Genomic DNA, 21,051 nt, shown 5'->3' on the forward strand with positions numbered 1-21,051 from the left:
CGTGCATACCAGCACCTCTGATCTCCTCCTACTGCAAGTGCCATAGAAGAGGATAGAGCTATCCATGGTAGCCTGCTACGCCCCGAGGTATAATCCCCATATTCCCTAACTCGGTACAGATATGTGATGACCTGAAATGCAACATCTAGCTGTAAAGGGGGTGACCCAAACTCAGCCTGAATGATCTGGTGAGGAACAGATGACTTACCACGAATCATCCGTGATAGCATGAGAACTTGTAGCCGCTCCACACGGGCCCACTCTGTATCCGACAAGTCTGGCCCCCAACAAGGACTGCCGTACATCCTGTTGGGCGAGCCAAGGAGTCAAAAAGCAACCCCTTGGTGCGTGGATCCTGAAAGTGTGAGCGGAAGCACTGCCTCTCTAGCCTGGCCAATGAGGCATACCCTCTACTTAAGCGTGCCTGCATCGCGGGTCTCATAGTGAAGCTCAGTCCGGAGAAGATAACCCCAAGATAAGTGTATGATGAAACTTTCTCAACAAATGATCCCGCAAATGTGAACTGCTCTTGACGCATGATGGCTCGAGATGTATTGAAGATCATGACCTTGGTTTTACCCAGGTTGACCTTCAAATCATGAGACTTACAAAAGGACTGTAGTGCGTCTAGGTGTCTCTGAAGCCCCTCTGCTGAGGAAGACAAGAGAGCCACGTCATCTGCATAGAGCAAAATCTGGATCAGCGTGCCCGCAAGAGAGCAACCTCCACCCCCCTGTGTCTGCATCACTGTCTCAAGCTCGTCAATGTAGAGGCCAAACAAGGTAGGCGACATAGGACACCCTTGTTTGACCCCGATGGTACTCATGATCTCGTCTGTCCATCCGGATCCTACCCGAACTCTGCAAGAAACTCTCTCATAAAGTGCCATGACAGCCCAAATGATCTCTTGGTCATAACCCAAGTCCTGTAGGTGCCGTATGAGGCGGGCTCTCAGCACCGTGTCAAATGCCTTGCGAAAATCCACAAAGCAACAATAAACCCTTAGCTTCCGTGACCTCGCCTCCTCGATGATACATCTGAGCGTCAGAATGTGGTCCATGGTTCCATGATCACGTCGGAATCCGGCCTGTCCTGCTGCTTTGAGTCCTTGACACTCTGCAAGTCTGCTAACCTCGGAGTCAAGTACTGATGCAAAAATCTTGGACATGACATGACCAATCATAATGGTCCTGTAGTTCTCCGAGCTCATGGGATCCCCTCCCTTGTGGATGGGTGAGATAGTGTTAATGGTCCAAGTGTGTGGAAATCCCAAACAAACCACTTCATTAAAAAGCTTTTCTAAGATCGGGGCTAGGAGGTTAATCCCATATGCAATGAACTCAGTGCATAGTCCCTCATGATCCTTCGTTCGGCCATTATGAAGTTTCATTACAACATCCTTTACCCCTCCTCTAGTGAAGAGGGTGCAGGGTGTGGGACGAGGCATGTGTGAGAGGCTAGGGACTGGCTGATTTGGGATGTCATAAAGTGTGCTTGCATAATCAAACCAGATCTGGGTGTCAGTGAGTGGCGGAGGGGACCGTCCTTCTAAAAATCTCCGCCAGAAGTCCTTAGAGTTGTTACTAAACAAAATGTTTAGTAGCTCCTCCTCGTTTCGACGAACGAAGTCTAGTTTCTTCCTCCATACCAGTCTACGGTATTCACGTAGCGTATCTGGTGCGCTCGGAAGACTGTTTTTGGTTTCGAATCTGAGTTGACGGCGTAAGGCCTTACACTCATCATCGTACCAACTATTACAGGGTATGGTTCCAGGGGGGTGGTGGGCGGGTGGAGCGGGTGGTGTGGGAAAAAGCGTGAATGGCAGCCTCGTGTAGTGAGCGGGTGACAAGGGCAGCACGATCCTCTAAAAGGGGTATGAAGTCAATATAAGCGAGAAGTATGTATAGACAGCCAAAGTAAGAAGGTGAGTGATTCCGATCAAAGTGTATATCAAGGTTAGCCGCCGGTACGTTGTCAAGTTCCATAATTATTCGTCACTTGAAGCTCTGTGGGTGGATGAGGAGTTCTTCTCCGAGTATCCCCAAGTTCTATAGTTGTACCAAGAAGCTTTTCAGTTGAGGTCAAATGTTTAGAAGCCGAGGAAAATCTCTAAGATTGACTTCAAACAAAGAAACTTTACCTCAAGTTTTATTTTCCTTTGTCTTGCATTGGTTAAATGACATTGTGGGGATGCCCACCAAGGACTAGGATTAGTCCAAGAACTAGAATGCATGCATTTGGCTATCCTCTAATGGGTTAGTGTTGGATATTGTTTGTGCAAGGTGCAGGACTTTGGAGAGTGCTAAATTTCCCCACTCTTGAAGAGAAAAAGCACAAGACAAGTGGCTCCCCAATTAATGAAGGTCCCATTTCGGGCTAAAATCATTAAAGGACCCCACTCTATGGAGAAAAGCGCCTGCTTTTAAGGAAAGCCCAAGATTTTGGAGAAGGTTTGACTTTTTAGAGAAAAGCGCCTATTCTAGGCGAGAATCTAGTTGGCTGGCCTAGTCTATAAAATAAGGGCCCTAGGCTCCTAGTTGTATTGAGAAAGGTTTTAGTTGGGCTGCCCCAGGCCAACAGGGAGGCCTGTTATAAGGTCTAAAAAGGTTATGCAGGGGGATGTGAATGGGAAAGGTCTAAAAAGGTTATGCAGGGGGATGTGAATGGGAAAGGGAGTTGACAAGGTTGCCAATTGGGATACAGAGGACAAGAGAAGCTGCAATATTTATCCCTGCTCACATTGTCCAGCAAATTCAAGTAGATATGGCTATGAATCATTGGGTTTATTTACAGAGTTGTTACCATGTTTGATCATATAGATGAGTGCCATTATGTTAGCCATGGCCCATGTGAGGGGTCTGTATGTTTTGCACGGAATCACTCAACACCTCTTGTTGATGATCGTGTTTGATAATGTTGTATGCTTGCCATTTTGAAGTTTATATTTGTGCATGGAGGAACCTCTTCTGTTCCCTGGCAATGCTTCCTCATAAGTTGAAAGCACAGTCATCCAGAAATATGTGTATCCTATTCTTTCAAAGGCTTTAATAAAATTTTATAATGTACATCTCATTTGGAACAACTGTGCCTGTCCTTAGGCGAGACATGGGACTCGAGCACCAACGAAGAAGCGCATCAAGGAGCTGGACGAGTTGGCTGAACGGCTGAGAGTTTTGGCAGGTTCCTCTTCCCACGCTCCAGCGTGGATGAAAGAATGGCAGTCTCCATGGAAGGGGAGAAAAGTGGGAGGAGAGTTGCTGATCAAGGGTGAGGAAGAAATGTATGAGCTCTCAAGGCGTCTGCTTTCTAAGTTTCCAGAGATTTTTGAAGCCGATTATCATCCAAATGTTTACTCAATGAGGGCAACTCAGGTGAATATCATTTTTGTAATCAAGTTGGACTGATTTGATTCCCATTTTCAATGTTGTCTCTTTTGAGGATGCTTCATTTGCAGTAATCATGTGGTTGTATTTCTTTTACACAGTCCCAATTATAATCTACTGCTGAAGTGATGCAATACACGAGAAGATTCCCTATTTTACAGATTCTATTGCTTTTCTTATTGATTGAAGGTGGGATAAGGTAGATAAACATGAACATTGATTTTCAATTCATTAAAAAGGGAAGAACATTGGTGGTGGAGAACAGATTATCACAAAATGGCATATGATGCAGCTTGATTGAATTTCTTATAAGTTTAATGGTATGGAGCAAGCAAGGATTCACTAATTTATGTGGAAATCTGAAAGAGTTAAAGGCAGGTACTCGAATTATCTAGCGATTGGTTTATTATGTAAACAATGTAGCTACCAGTTAAAAGTCTTACTGTGATAAAGAGATCAAGCCAATTCTAGCTTTGGGCAGGCGAACTATGGCGAGATTTTGAGAAAAATAACTGATCAAAGAACTTGAATTTAAAAAGAATGTCAAAGCTGTAATATAGCATTCACATAACCGAGAATGAACCTTAGCAAACGGAGGCAATCTATGGAGTTTGTACTTTTAGCTTTGTTTCATGCCTCGTCCAACCCCCTTCTTCTCTTTCTCTCTCCCCCCCCCCCCCCAAAGACCTGTGTGTGTGTGGCTTTTTCATTTAAAATAAAGCTTTAATTTGTAACACGGCAATATTATACTCTTATAAAGATACACACAGACATGAGCACGCATTCACATAGGCATGCTGCACACACACATTAGTGGTTACGAACAAGGACCACTTCCTTTGGCTGAGTAGCAATGAGATATTTCTAGATGAGGAGGTACAAAATCGTTTTTCAATTTACCAGACTGCTTGCAGGACTGTAAGATCTCTATAAATTGATAGTACATGAAGATATTGTCTACTGACAGCAAAATAGTTTTCCTAAATACAAAGTGGTCAATCTACTAGACCTTGACATGTCCAATTGGTCATACCCAGATAGGGAACAAAATACATTTAAACATTCAAAAATCAGGAAAATCTGTACAAAAGGCTTCATAAGATTGGTGAGGGTTGGTGCAAGTACCTTCCAGCCACAGCCATGATTGAGAGTATTAGAGGATAGAGTGATTACCAGGCCCCAGTATCTAGAGGACTGGCAGGTCTCACATGCACTAAGTATTGCCATCGCATAGATGCGGGTCTCGTCCCATCAGCTGAGGATCGAGGCAGGGAGAGATGGAGGCACACCTAAAGAGTAGCGGATTTGCAGGTATGCACATTAGCAGAGGTGGAGACAGAGGAGCACTTCCTATGTACTTGCGCCGCCTACTACGAGATCCGAGGATGATACAATTGCTTCTTTCAAGAGGGATACTGGTTCATGCCACTCTTCTGGTCCATGACTAGGTCAGCAATGGCCTTTTCTGATGGAGATGTGGAGACATAGAGAGACCCTACTACAACAGATTAGACAGCAAGAGGTAAGTACCATAGGAGACATATCGAGCCCAACGACATATGCCCTGCCTTCGGGTCAGCCCCATGACACATTGGGGTAGAGGAGGAGGAGATAGATGACATGAGGGCAATATGGATCAATGGGACGAGCCAGGGATGACCATTTTCCAAGTGAAATCTTCCAAGCGTCCGAGCAAAGGAAAACTTCCAACTTTGTAGAAGTATGGCAGAAATACATAGTTTCACGTAGAAATATGCAAAGTATTATAGGAATGCCTATTTTATACACAAATTTTTACATGAATCTTTGGGAATGGTGAGTAACATAATGGGATGGATTTTGAAGAATCCCACATGTAGAGGAGACTTTTCTATGAAAATTCCCTTATGATCCTTCCTACAACTTTTACTTAATAGGGGGTGACATTGAAAACCCTCTCTTAATCTATCTTCATGAAAGGTTTCTCTAAAGAAACCTCATTGAAACAAGCCATCAAGGTAGTTTCGCCAATGAAACCCCTTTGAAGTAGGTCTTCCAACCTTGGAAAACACTTTTAAAAGTGACATAACTTTCACATTCAATGTCCAATTATAGTCATTCAACCACTCAAATTGATTGGAAAACCCCATTTGAGCACATTTATGGGATTAAAATCATGCATATATAGTATTAAATATTACATGTAGTTTATGAGAGTGATATATAAGCCTAAGTTAATACTTATTTATAGTAATTTAAACTTCATTAGAAACATATCCATAAGTATCTTGTCATTTATGCTATGAAAACACTAGAAAGCTCTTGTCAGATTAATATAAATGTGTTTAATAAGTAATTATATATGTATAATATTATTACATTGAGAATGATTATGAGGGATGTTTCTTAAAGGGATTATTTTTCAACACTTTTTTAAGGTAATAATAAGGGTACAAAGGGATGTCTATGAATAAGAAAATTTATGCTATGTAAAAATGAATATGAGTGACTAGTCGTTTCCTAAAGAAATACAAATTTTTAAATCTCTTGAAACCACGCTCGGATAAGCCTGCTCATAGGGTTTTTGCTCATAAAATTGATGCATTCGGAAGAGCTAACACAGAGTGGTGGAACCATCGACACAGAGAATGACCAGAGCGCGCACGATAGAGGTCCAAACCCATCAATGCTCTACTCAGAGGGGACCGCCCGAGTTGAGGTGTCACCCTTGATATGGCCCACTGGATACAAAGATCACGGAGACCATGCCCCTTGTCATAGTGTGAGACAACTTGACAGAGGCAGATATGTGACATTGTTGCGTCTCATCGGAGAGCCACCATGGCTCTTGGAGATGTTTTTTTTTTTTTTTTCAAAGTTCTAATGCTTGAAAGATTTCATACAAGACAGCAGCCCCGAAGGTGCTGAGTATGGAAAAAACCGGGAAAAGGCTGAAAGAAAGAACTGGCCTGTTCCAGAGAAACCCAGCTCACTGCCTAGGGGATCTCTGGTATTGGGGCTAACAGCAAAGTGGGGGGACTATACAACCAGCGAATCCCTCGCGGGGTGAAGATGTAGAAAACTCCTGCAGGCCAAGCCTTGCAGAGTGTGTAAATGATATCTTGCCAGATGGCAACTAGGGTAGCCGAGGGTGGAACTGGGTGCTCACCCATCACGAGACTACAATGAACCACCCAAATGGTCCAAACTGTGATGCTGGCTACCACCTCCCAAACGCTGGCCTCCCGAGGAGGAGCTAGGCTGTCAGGAGGGACTACCTCATGGAGTGCTATCCTTTGATGCTTTGACCTTGTATCCGGTAGGCTGGGGAGATCTCATCAATTTGAAACGCGTGTCCTTCCTCTGTTAACCAGGCCACCATCCCCCAGGTGTAGTCTCTCTAAAGACTCTGCATACACATCATGATCCTGAGGGCTCCCATCTCGGAGATGTATTTGGAGCACTAGCATTGCATGTTTGAGTTTTTGAGATTTGAAGATTATTAGCTTAGCTTAGCACTCAGCAAGGGCCTTAGCGAGCCCTTTGCTTCAGCCCACAGTGGCTTGTATGAGTTACTTTGCTGATGGTAGTTTTTCTCATAGGTTTGAGAGGCCTCCCAAGATGTTGATACAAATTTCTTTCTTACTCTCTCTTAGGGCAAGAGGGAGGCATCCACATGTTGGACGCATAACTACAAAGTAAGGCTTTCCTAGGTAAGCCTGTGGTGAGGGGATTCTCTAGGACTTCAGACTTGAAAGCGACTCTTTCTTCAGGGCATCAACTACTCGATTTAGGATCACGGGGGACAATGGTACTTGGCATCGTTGGCTTTTCTATGGTTTCATTGAATTCATGCACTCTTCCCTTTATTTGGTCTCTCCTTCGCATTTGGGATAAGTTGAGACATGCTTTATGCTGAAAATCACCACAAGGAAGAGAGGTCATCCTTAGACAACACCTATTTTGGAAATCCCTCTTTCACATTGATTACCACCTAGTTGGCTCAGAGCTAAGATGCACTGGTTCTTTTGTTATAGAGGCTTTGCCTCCTTAGGGGAGTGTGGTTTTTGTTAGGTCATAGTACTTTGGAGCTCCTGATCTACATGAGGCTATGAGATGATCTAGTCATGGTTCCGGCACATTGGTTGATCATTCAAAGTGGCATTTCTTAGGATTGGAGATGGACCATATGTACATTGTCACGACAATAACTCCTCTTAGTCTGTTCCTTATCCCGTGAGAGGTTCTTGACACTTGTTAGACTTAGACTTGAGGTGGATTTTGGTTTTACAATGTATGGACAAGATTTGACTCATTGGTAGAGGATGGTTGTGTGATCACGTAATCTAAAGGTCATTGGCCCATCTTGGAGTCACCTCCAAAATATTCCATAGTAGGACACATAATGGAGATATGGGTGCTTCATAGCTGTTTCTATCTCTCATCTTAGGTGAATTCCATCCAAGTGGAGGTAGCTTTCAACAAGGTCTAAAAAATAGCACAGTTTTATCCCATGATTGCATGTGATTTTGTAGAGGCTCATCAACATCAGCCTAGCAGCCTTTGCTTTTGGCTTGAGCATGCTCTATCTGAACTGTGGATTTAGGTAAAGCATGCAAATAAAATGTACTATTGATAAATAAAGTCGGCTACTTGCAAGGCACTAACTAATTCCTTGGTTGGAATGAAATGAGCCATCTTGATACGTTGCGACTGTTTTCTGTAATATAATAACAAATGGATTTCACCCAAAAATGTGTGGGTGTATCTATGTGTGTATCTATCCATGTATGCTTATATTACAAGAAGCATGTCCCCTCTTTGGGGGCTGCTTCTTGTAATATAAGCATTCAAAGTGTGTGTGTGTGTGTGTGTGGCACATACATTGTCCTATTTTGGGATGATGATTTTGTAATATATAGTAACTCAATTTTCACTTTAAAAAAATTGTGCGGCACATACATACATACATACATAGACGTATGCGGATGGCAGCTTCTTGCGGAACTGCGTGCCGGATGGCCTTGCTCATCATTCTTCTGGTGGCAATAGTGATCGCGTGTTTGACCTTAGCCTACATACCTTTGACTGTGTTGGCTGTTCCGGCATCAATTCTTACGATTGGAGGCGGCTACTTGTTCGGCCTACCTATTGGGTTCCTTGCATATTCAATTTGAGCTACACTAGGAGCAATTGCAGCATTTCTTGTGGGCAGAATGATTGGAAGGCCGCTAGTGACTGCAAAGCTGAAGGATTACCCACAGTTTGAAGTTGTATCTCTCACTATTCAGCGGTCTGCATTCAAGTTTGTACTTTTACTCCGTTTGGTACCAATTGTACCCTTCAACATCTTGAATTATCTGCTCTCAATTACACCTGTTGGTGTTGGGAAGTACATGCTCGGATCTTGGATTGGCATGATGCCAATTACTTTTGCACTTGTATATGTGGGAACTACTATCAAGGATATATTTGACATTACACATCATTGGGGTCATTTTACTACCTTTGAATGGGTTCTTCTAACAATCGGACTGGTAGCTTCTGAATATGGACAAGATGCATTAAAGAGTGTGGAGAAGGACAAAGAGCAAAAGAGTTACGCAAGGAGCTACATCAATGTCGATATACTTGTGCTCTCGAAAACTATGAAGAAAAGGATGACTTCACCAACATTGAAGAAATACAAAGGTGCTGCAAAGACCTTTATCACGGAGGATTTCATTTGACCCTACCACCTAGTTTTATGTTGTGTGTTTGAGTCAATAAGGTGCTTTGCCATGGATAGTCCACCCTAAAATGATACGTTATTTCCATTTTAGTTAGTCATGTTTGCCTGCTTTGAGTCATATGTCCTATGGTGATACCCAAAGACGCATATTCCAGGTGGACTCTCTTGTTGTAAACTGAGGTAACCAGATTTGGAGTGAGGCCATGGTGGAGCTAGGGCGTACACATGTGCCTACTGCCAATGCAACTGGAGTGAGACATGAAGGGCTACTGCCAGGGTAGAAGGTAATCAATTTAAGGGGGAGTGTTGGATAAATTGATGTTTAGGGGACACACTTATGGACATGGTCATGTGGTGTGTGTGTGCCAGTGTGCTGGTGCTTGTGTAGGACTTGGATGCTACTAGCCTTGAAGTGTTTTCTAACTGTTTTTGAGTTCTTCCATTGGACTCTCCTTTGGAGTCTAATGTCATGTACATTGATTTTATGTTAATATAGTAATGTGCTTTCGGCTTGTGTAGGACATGGCATGAGTGCTAGTGAGCACCATGGTAGGTGTGTCAGGTGACTCATCAGTTAGGTGTCACGCATCTAGGTGTGATTGAGATAAGTTAGGGACTTGGTGGTCAGGTTGATGGAGGACTTGGGGGTGTTACTGATGGAGGCAATCAGGGAGATAATCATGGATACTTAGGGGCATTCCACTATATGTAACTCTACTCATGAATGATATGATACTTGCTACCGTCCTCATTTTCTTGCTTGCTCTTGCGCATGCTCAAATTCTAACACCTTTGCCATAGTTCGGCTAAGTTAAAAATATATACCTTTGGCTTGAACGGTTGGATCAACATGGAAGTCAGAGACAAGGATCTAAGGTCTCAGTATGAGAACCCAAAAGAATACATGCTTTGAAAGCATGGACACATTGTCTTCAAGAGTTTAATGGGGATGTTGACCACAATACTCATATTTTTGTAAACAACCACCCTTGAGTGGTGGCTAACCTAGGTCGGCAAAACTCATGCTAGAATTCCATATGGAAATTCGGTACCGAAGAGGGAACAAAAATATGGTTGCTAATGCATTGTTATGCATTATGCATAATATGAGTTTCACTTTTTTTAAAAGTGCTCTAATGACTAAGATAGAAGAAACTCGAAAGGTGGACGAATATGTCCAAAGCCTTTGGTCCAAGGCTGTAGTACTTGAGCTCGGGGTAGCAGATCACTTGACATCTAGAAATGGACAGATGCGTGCAAGATATACCATAGATGGTGATATGCTTAAAAGAAATGGCAAGGTTATTATAGCCTATCGAAACGACCTCAGACAGAAGATCATTCAACCATGCCACGATAACCCATATGTGGGACATCCAAGTGTTGATAAAGACATGAACTCCTAAAATGTGATTCCTTTTGCCAAACATTAAGAAACATATTCATGAATATATGACACAGTTTTCATGTAAGCGAGTTAATGCAAAGCGGGTGAAGCCAACTAGCCTTTTATGACCATTGGAACTACCAAAAGGTAGACGGAAGAGCATTTCCATGGATTTCATAATTGATCTTCCAAGGACACAAGGTGGATATGATTCCATTCTTCTGGTCGTTGACCAGAATGGGACAGAAAGTTACAAACATCAGAAGACATCATTATAAGACAAGAAGGCATGATAATTTATGTCCCATGCATAAAGACAATCATAAAACGATTGTCGTAGAGAGGCATGGAAAAAGTGATATTTAGCCCACCAAAGACCCAATGCTTGCGGTCCTTACACACACACACACACACACTTTTTTTTGTGTGAAAAAGTTTGTTGCATTATATTACAGAGTCACTATCCTAAAGTGGGATGTGCCCAAATACATCAAGAAAAGATCTCAATATATGACAAGTATACATCATGATCTATAGATTGTGTTTGCAAGAAATCATAAACAGATTGCTGCAAAGAGTGCTTGAAAACAGAGTAAATTGAAAAAATTTGATCACCAAAAACTCTATGATTTCTGTCCTTCCATAGAGTCCAAAGTGCCCAATATCGAACCCAAATGAAAAATAGATCAAACCCTGTCTATGTGGGTGAAACCCAAACAACTAGAAATACTTTCGAAAAGTGGCACTTCGAAATCTGGTTCGGAAGCGTTGTCTCAAAAGTCCAAGAAAATCACGTGTATGAGAACTGTAACACCCTTTCCAAGTCAATTCCTAAACTCGAGTAGTCACGGGCGTTGGCAACTCGTTTATCCACCCAGCCAAACTCTCAAAGTAGGATTCGTCTCATTACGTATATTTCTTCATGATTTTTCCTCATCCTTATCCTTGAGACCCCAATCTCCCTAGATAGTTCCTGGCCACATGTCACATTTTAGGCCCTTACTTAGATGCATCCTTTTTTCACCCCTCTCTTGGAGTTCCCTTTTAAAACAATTGCCCCTTGGCAATTTACACATTAGATGCACCTAGGCCCTAGCCCTATTAGAACTATCTAGTCAATGCCATTACGCCCTCACCTAGGACCTTGGCAGTTACTTCTCTTGACCATTTAATTACGCACATTAATTATTACAAAAGTTGGTCATCTAAGAGAAAATGCCCACCGATCTATCCGAGGTCATGCTATCTCGGCTAGAGCATAACATTCCTTCCCTCTTCAAGCATCAGCGTCCTCGATGATGAAATCTGGGAATGCTCTCCGCAACTGGTACACGGATTCCCAGGTAGATTCCGATAGAGGCTGACCATGCCATGCAACCAACACCGTGGGTATCTTCCGATTTCGTATTTGCATTGTTCCTCGGTCCAGGATTCTTGTTGGTTTGCGCCTTGCAATATCCTCTATCTCCTGAAACAAAACCACACCTTCGATTAGTGAGTCACCTGTATGCAAAAATTTCTTTAAGCGCGAAACATGAAAAACCGGGTGCACCTTACACCCCTGTGGCAATTCTAATTTATAGGCTACATTGCCTATTCTCTTCAGAATTAACCACGGCCCACAGTATCGAGGTGATAACTTAGCACACTCTCCTGAAGTCAACGACTTCGAGTGCGAAGAAATTCTGAGAAAAACTTTTTCTCCTTCTTCAAATACTCTTATAGACCGATTTTCATCCGCATACACCTTGGCTCTATCCATAGCCTGACGGATATTAGCTCTCGCAAGTGCTAGCATCTCCCGCATCTGAACTACAAAGTTCGCGGCACTAGGCACTTTCTGAGGTACTCCAACTATAGTTGGATTGGCTGGCCTATAACCATAGTTCAGCTCAAAAGGACTGAACCCAGTAGATGAATGTTTCCTATCATTGTAGGCAAACTCCAACAATGGCAACCACTTGTCCCATGTATGTTGCCTCAATGACACATATGCTCTCAGCATATCCTCTAAAGTCTGGTTGACTCTCTCCGTCTGACCATCCGTCTCAGGATGATCCCCACTACTCATTCCCAACTCAGTCCTTAGTGTCTCAAATACCGCTGTCCAAAAGTGACCGGTAAACCTGACATCTCTGTCTGACACTATGGATCTAGGCAATCCATGCAGACGAAATATATGTCTAATAAATAAATCCGCTACTTGCGGGGCACTAATAGACTCTCTAGTCGGAATGAAGTGAGCCATCTTGGTTAGACGATCAACCACCACAAGGATAGAATTATACCCTCCTTGCGTTGCAGGTAGTCCTACAATAAAATCCATGGAAATGCTCTCCCACTTACTTAGTGGTATTTCCAAGGGCTGTAAAAGTCCGGGTGGCTTCACCCGCTCGGCCTTACTTACCTGACACGAGAAACACCGTGTCACATATTCATGAATATGCTTTTTCATCTTTGGCCAAAAGAAATCTCGCTTCACGAGATCATATGTCTTCTCGACTCCTGGATGTCCCGCACACGGGCTATCATGGCATTGTCGAATGACTCTCTGCCTGAGATCATTCTGACCAGGTACTACAACCTTGCCATTTCTAACTAGCATACCATCCCTTATGGTATATCTTGCATAAGTTTGGCCTTTTCTGGATGCTAGGTCATCCTTTTCATTTTCCCCGGGTTTTAACACATGAGCCTTAGGCCATAAGCTCTGGACAAACTCGTCCACCTTCTGAGTTTCTCTGATCTCGGTCATTAGAGCACTCTCTAATACCGTGAAACTCAGGTTGTGCATAATGCGAGACAACGCATCAGCTACCTTATTGTCTTTTCCTCTTCGGTACCGAATCGTTAAATTAAACTCCTGCATGAGCTCTGCCCACCTAGCTTGGCGGCCCCTCAAGTCAGGTTGTTTACAAAAATGTTTCAGAGTATCATGATCTACATCCACATAAAACTCTGAACCATACAGGTAATGCCTCCATGTTTTCAAAGCATGGATAACAGCATACAACTCCAATTCATGAGTTGGCCAATTCCTTTGAGAGGGAGAAAGCTTCTTGCTTTCAAAGGCTACTGGCCTTCCCTCTTGAAGGAGGACTGCTCCTACCGCAATGCCACTTGCATCGGTTTCTAGGAACAACGGTTTCTGGGGATCAACTATTTTTAACACCGGTCCTGAGACCACAGCTTGTTTTATGGTGTTAAAACTTTCCTGTTGATTCTGTCCCCAAATAAAAGGTACTTTATCTGAGGTCAGATCAGTCAATGGCGATACTATTTCGGAATATCCTTTGATATGCCTTCTATAAAACTGGACAAATCCCAAAAATGATCGCAACGCGGTCAGACTCTGAGGGATTGGCCAAGTTAGTATCGCAGCCACTTTCTTCGGATCCATTTCTACCCCCTGTGGAGTAATTATGAATCCTAAGTACTCAAGCCTAACCATACACAGTATAGTTTTCTTTTTATTCACGTAAAGACTGGCTTTCCTCAAAGTACTGAACACTATCCTTAAGTGTTCACAATGCTCAGTAACACTTTTACTGAATATCAAGATATCGTCAATGAAATGTACTACGAACTTTCCGATATACGGACGTAGTAAATCGTTCATAAGCATGACGAAGGTCGCTGGAGCATTGGTAAGTCCGAAGGGCATTACCAAAAACTCATAATGACCAAACCTGCTTCTAAAAGCGGTTTTATGCACATCCTCGGCTCTAATCCGGATCTGATGATAGCCGCACTTAAGGTCTATCTTGCTGAAAATCACGGCTCCATGTAATGCATCTAGCAAATCATCAATCCGAGCCATCGGATACCTGTGCTTAACAGTGATATTATTCAATGCTCTGTAATCTATACAGAGGCGAAACGTATCATCGTTTTTCCTCTTTAATATCACTGGTGAAGCAAAAGGTGAGAAACTTGGTTGAATCTGCCCCAACTTGAGGTATTCTTCCAGTTGCCTACGCACCTCCGCTTCTTCAGTAAAGCTCATTCTATAGGGAGGTCTATTTACAGGCTCTGCCCCCGGGATCAGTTCAATCTTATGCTGAACTTTCCGCTCTGGAGGTAACCCATAAGGTAGTTCATCCCTAAAGCATTCAGAGAACTCCTCTGTTATAAGATTAGCCAGCTTGGCCATCTCACCACTTTGCGTAACATCAGTGCTAGTCGAAGAATCATCCACCGACTCTACCGATGCTGTGCAAAGGTATAAAAACTCAACTTGAGCCTTTCTGATTTCCATCACGGAAACCAACGGTCCCTGAGGTATATCTTTTTCACCTCGCAAGACATAAAGCACATCATTCATCTTGAATTGATATACGTGCTTTTTCCAATCAATGGCTGGATTCTTACTAGAATGCCACGCCATTCCCAGGGCTATATCCGCATGAGCAAGCTTGGTCATTTCAAAATCAAGCTTCTCAGTATAGTCCTGAATCCGAAGCTCCAACTGGGTAACCCTCTGGTCCCATACTTCAGTTGAACTTCCATCTGCCATCCTGACTGTGTACGCATAGTCAGATGGACTTGTCTTTAATTTCAGCCTCTTCACGAGCTTGGAGTTAATCACATTGTGAGTTGACGCTGAGTCAAACAACACAATGACATCATGATTGGCCACTTGCCCTTTCATTTTGATTAGCTCCGTATCATTGAAGGCTGTATACCCCGTTGCTGCGGGCTTAGATAGGATGTTATCAGGTGCACTCGTCACTAACTTAGCAACAGATACACATAACAAACAAGGTACTAACCTCTGAGAAGGTCCCGCCAGTTGCATCTGCATATGTTCCGCACTGGGACTCTCCTGCATTTCTACGTCGCATTCAGATATTATCATATTAGCCGTGCGACGATCTTTGTTCAGTGGACAATCCTTCCACTGATGTCGCTGAAGGCAGCCGAAGCACAATCCTTCTTTCCTAGCTTTCTCTTTTTGTTCAGGGGTCAATGAGGACTTTGACCAAGCCCGGGCTGCCATTGGAGTTATTTTCCTTTTCACCCCAACGGTGGTACTTGTTTTTGTTGGTCCCTCAACCGGCTTCACCTGCTTGGTTTGGCCACTTGGCTGCGAGACACTTGTCTTTGAAACCCATTTCCTCTGAAATCCCCCTTTCCTCGGGTGCTCATACTGAGTCCCTGCCTGCACAAATCCACCAGACCTACCTCTGGCATCCTCATAGTTCAGGGCTACTGCTATAGATTCATCTAATGTAGTCACATATTTAGCCCGAACTTCCATTTTTATCTTGTCGTTCAGTCCATAGATATAGTCTTTTAACTGAACCGACATAGGGAGAGGGTCTGTTAATTTCATAACACATTCCCTAAATTTGTCAGTGTACTCTGCCACTGACAAGCTCCTCTGACGAAGACTTCTATAAGCATCCCAAGCTCGGGATTCTTCATCAGGTGGGAGAAAGTGTTTCTTGAATTCAGTTTTGAACCCTTCCCAGGTGGTTGGAGCAACTTGATCCTTCTGTTGCTTTATCCACCATCTATCCGCTGCCTCAATAAACAGGTGTGTGGCCTCGCGGATCTTCTTTAGATCGGATCTAATCTCACAAATGGCGAAGGCTTCTTCCCACTTGTGCAACCAAACCTCGATCACATCAGAGCTGCGCTCGATCATCCGACCAGCGTACTTCTCCGGTCTATAATTAGCAATATTGGGCACTTTGACCCTAGCGCGCTCTAAGGAATGTACACTGGGCTCTGGCTCTGCTGGAGCTTTGCCCTTGTCAATCCTAGACGGTCTAGCCGACAAGGCTTGCACCATCTCCTTAATCTCATTTTGACCAGCATTCACCTGAAGCTGCTGGTTCATAATCTGCTGTAAAGCATCCTCTAATATTGAAATCCTACCAATCAATGTAGGTGCTACGTGATGTGATATCTGTTGTGTAGATTGAGCTCTAGACTCACTAGGATTCACCCTTGAACTCTGCCCTTCTGGTTCCATTTTGTTGAAAGGGAAAAAAATTTTTTTTTTAATTTTTTTTTTTTTTCTTCTTCGCGGAAACTCCAAAAGTGCGGCACTTCAAATCCCTTTCTGTACTAGACGACTACTGCAGACTGAAAACTTGAAATATATGTAATAAAAGGAAAGAGACGCCCCCTGGATATATATATATATATATATATATATATATTTTTTTTTTTGATTTCTGCCGCTTCCGTTTCGGTTGTTGGAAGTTCTTATCGTCACTTGCGTGGATCAACCCGCTCCCATCCGCTGCGTCAATATCCCTTTCCCTAAGTACTTCAAACACATCACTGTTGCATGTTTGCGATCGGGCTGGCTTGATTGACGCGAAGAGGTGGAAGAAGAACCGAGAGAACGAATGAAACTACAAGGCAGAAAGGTGGAGTAGCTGAAAAGGACTGCTTGTGAGCTACGCAGGGCACTGGATTTCATGTAGAGTCACGTCGCCATTTGCACCATCTCTCCCCGTTCGTAGCTCGTCGTCATCTTACGTGATACCAAGTGTAACAGATTTTTTTCCCCTTGATTTCGTCTGCAGATCTTGTCTAATAGTGTTCCTGCGCTCTGACTTTTCACGCTCACGCTCAGTTCCCCCAATCGCTTGAAATCGCGATCACTTTGCCCCTTCTCAATTCGCAATACCGGTTCTAACTGCAACCCGTATGATCGACAATTCTTTCTGCATCTCCTACTCGTCGATCTCCCCCTTGCTGCGCGTTTTTCGTCGATCAATTTTTTTTTCTGCCCGTTTTTCGTCGATCACGTCGCAGGTCAGCATAGATTCAGTCTGTCCCTCGAACCCTCTCTAAATTCCTGTGCTCTGATACCAAGTGTAACACCCTTCCCAAGTCAATTCCTAAACTCGAGTAGTCACGGGCGTTGGCAACTCGTTTATCCACCCAGCCAAACTCTCAAAGTAGGATTCGTCTCATTACGTATATTTCTTCATGATTTTTCCTCATCCTTATCCTTGAGACCCCAATCTCCCTAGATAGTTCCTGGCCACATGTCACATTTTAGGCCCTTACTTAGATGCATCCTTTTTTCACCCCTCTCTTGGAGTTCCCTTTTAAAACAATTGCCCCTTGGCAATTTACACATTAGATGCACCTAGGCCCTAGCCCTATTAGAACTATCTAGTCAATGCCATTACGCCCTCACCTAGGACCTTGGCAGTTACTTCTCTTGACCATTTAATTACGCACATTAATTATTACAAAAGTTGGTCATCTAAGAGAAAATGCCCACCGATCTATCCGAGGTCATGCTATCTCGGCTAGAGCATAACAAGAACAATGCCAAAAAAGATAAGGTATTGATTCCGATGGAGCCAAGCATCTGCGGCAAACAGCTGGAGCTATATGTCTGTGCACTAGCATCTGCCCAGATGGAGGAACTCCTAGCAAGACTCTCTACAAGAAAACCTATTTTCGAAGAGGAATTTTTAAATTCCAAATCCCCCGCAATCTCTTTCGCCACCATGTTACGGGACGATTGATATGCCAAAGGTTATTTTCCCTATGCAAAGCCCAAGGCAAGGGCAAGAGAACTTTGTACAGTGAAAAAACTGTAATATGAGACAGCTGTAATGGGCAGCATGACGACCCTGGCAAATGAAGAGTCCAGTCCTGAAGCCGGTCTTCAATTTGTGATGGAGGTATTGGTAAAAACTCTTGAAGCATAAAAGTAATATGCCGCCATTCAGGACGATAGTGCATGCCAAGACTATATTTTGCACCAGCCAAAGGAAAAGAAAGAGGGGTCCCATCATCATGAACAACATCTGCTACTGAATGGATCCCTTTGAGACTTAGAAAATAAGAGTGTCGAGGCTCCTGCGAAGCCAGCGAAAGACACACAAACGCATGCACGCACACACGTGCATACACACACAAATTGTTTAAAATTGAAATTGCAGTATGTATACATATAACCAAGACGCCCTTTTCAATACTTGGAAAACCTAACACATAAACACAACTACAAAGTCAATGCATTTTGCAAAGTGCAAACTGCAAACCCAATATGAATAACACCATAAATTTTTGAAATGGAAAGGAAAGAATTCTTCCTAGAAATAGATGTGCTTCTCTTCAAGCTCTTTTGACCCATATACTTGCTCTGTGCGTTTGGCATTTAAAGGTCTATAAAAAATGCTTAAAGCCCTAAGATTTACTTAAATATAAGGCCAAAAAAGACTCATGACAAGGCTGAGGCTCAAAAGTCAATCGTAGGTTTGGATTTCACACCTCTGATTTTAACTTTTCTAGCTCTGTGCAGGCCGTTAAACCAATGCATGTTGAGAAAATCAATAGAAGAAGAAGGTCTACAACCTCAGTCTAACGGCTGCATCTCTTACTATTCCTTATAGTCCTCACAAGTATGGTTTCTTTTGCTTATCAATGAGAGTAGGTTTCAAGTACTTGGAAGACCTGTTAGGGCAATTCTCGACTCAAAGCTTGACAAGCTTGGTTGTGTAATGAGTTCCACCCCCTAGTCAAATCACGAACCAACTCAAACCCATCCAATCAACCCTCGTCCACTTGCACCGGCCGCGAAAACATGTATCTTTTAAAAAAAAGGGACCCCAACACCATGATTGATTTTTAGGAACTCTTTTTCGGCCTTGGCAGATCTATCGGACTTTCCTGAGGATTTTGTACCCTCCACATTTGGAGAGGCAGTGATTGGTATTCCTTTTGATCCCAAGGTGGCCTCTTCCTCAAGTGGATGAGTTCTCTTGGATCCCTCCCTCGCTCTTCCAGGAGGAGGTCTTCCCCCGTGGAGGGGTTTATTTTTGCCATCAAGTCAGGTTGGAAGAGGAGGTCTTCCCGCGTGGAGGGGTTTATTTCTGCCATCAAGTCAGGTAAGGTGTTCCATCCTACCTTCTCCCACCGATGAGGATTGTCACTTGGAACATACAAGGCCTTGGTGGTGTGCCACATTGCTGCTGTAGGCAGCTGATTTGTAATCAGCTTCATACAGGTGTTACTTGGAGCTCCATTGATATTCTATTCGTTCAAGAACACAAATTGGATGCCGGACATTGTGCCAAGTCAGGTAAGATACTTTTAGGTTACACTTTTTGGTCACTTATAGTCGGCACTAGGGGTGGTACATGCATTTCAGTTTCAGACTCTTTTCTCCCCTTGGTTGTCGGACACGGAGTTATCATCCCCTCTAAAGCTCAATGGATCCTTTCTTTGATTGGGGAACATAAGGTTGGCTTCCAACCTTTACGTCTCCAATAATAGAGGGGATCATGTCCTTATGTGGAAGGAGCTGCTCTCTTGGTCCCCATTGCAGATTCTTGGGTTATTGGAGGTGACTTCAACATGGTGGAGTTGCCTTCAAAGAACAAAGGTGGTAGAGAGGGTGGCATTCACTCTTTGGAGACAGCAGCTTAGTATGTCTTCTTGTTTCGGTTCAATGGCAGAGATACATGGTTTGATGATGCCTTTCACACTTAGCCACAATCACTCCTATTCTCATGTCAAGCAAGGGGTCACAAATGCCTATCCATGCACGGATTGATACATTTTATGTTGATGCTTTGGCTCTAGATAGAGTATGCATCCCTGCTGGGGTATCCTCTTCAGATCAATTTCCCATGGTATTGAAGATTTCGGAGCCTCATTTGAGAGGACGCTATGCTAGTATTAGGATTCCAGATGCCTTTTATGCAGAGGAGGACCTCAAAGAGGCAGCATTGCAGATTTGGGTTTCTTACGTTCAGGGCGGAGTGGCATCACCTTCACATGTGGTTGCAGCCCTCACTAGTGTTAGTGATTTCTATCATTTGGTCGTTAGTAGTAGGAGACGTGACATTCTTAGATGTGGGTTGGTATTCACCAGCAATTGGCAATCGTGCAGAGGGAAGATTAAAAATGGCCTATAGATGCTTGGATTCAAAAGCGCCTTGCCGCAGTGAGGGCTCATCAACAGATATTGCTAGATCATAGAGCAGAGTATGCCTTTTAGGCAAGCGAAACATTTTGGACTCAGATGGGAGGTAGAGTCAATAGACACTTTTTCACTACTCTTGGCCCCAGACATAGTAGGGAAAGTTGAAGGCAATGAAATGGAGATGGTGGAAGCAATAAGCTGAAATTGTATGGTTGTAATGAATTGCAGGAATGAATGGGAAGTACAAAGTACACACACTGTAACAAAACCCTAGGACATGGTGTCCTAGTAGTACCTAGTGTACTAAGGGACACATGTCATAATTGCCCTAACTATCCTAATTGCCTATATCTAGGCCTACAAGGCACATACCAGGGAGCAAAAGACACTCCAATGTAGCTGTAAAAGCTGCTCTATACTCAGCCTCACAGCTGGAAATAGCAACTGTAGTCTACTGCTTGCTAAATCAATAAATGCATGAAGTACCAAGCATGAAACAGTTGTTGCCACTATGTGACACACGGGTGTCAGAACAGCCAGCCCAATCACTATCAGTGAATCCATGTAGGACAAGTGAAGAATTGGCCTTGTAAAGAAGGCCCAAATGTTGAGTGCCTTTAAGATACCTCAAGACGCGCTTCATGGCCTGCCAATGGTGTGT

The 21,051-nt window shown here is 43.4% G+C and overlaps 1 protein-coding gene across 3 annotated transcripts in view; it reads left to right on the forward strand.

Annotated features, from left to right (window-relative positions):
• The window catches only part of LOC147892178 (uncharacterized), a 180,536-nt gene that overhangs the window by 48,022 nt on the left and 111,463 nt on the right, over window positions 1-21,051 (forward strand). For all 3 annotated transcript variants that reach the window (XM_087388266.1, XM_087388268.1, XM_087388267.1), the window contains exon 4: window positions 3,099-3,371. In XM_087388266.1, the coding sequence (XP_087244392.1) occupies window positions 3,099-3,371 (273 nt within the window). The remainder of the gene's footprint in view (window positions 1-3,098; window positions 3,372-21,051) is intronic.

Source organism: Dipteris shenzhenensis, chromosome 17, assembly GCF_047967505.1.
Source record: "Dipteris shenzhenensis isolate YYH24624 ecotype China chromosome 17, Dip_SZ_1.0, whole genome shotgun sequence".
NCBI classification, from domain to species: domain Eukaryota; kingdom Viridiplantae; phylum Streptophyta; class Polypodiopsida; order Gleicheniales; family Dipteridaceae; genus Dipteris; species Dipteris shenzhenensis.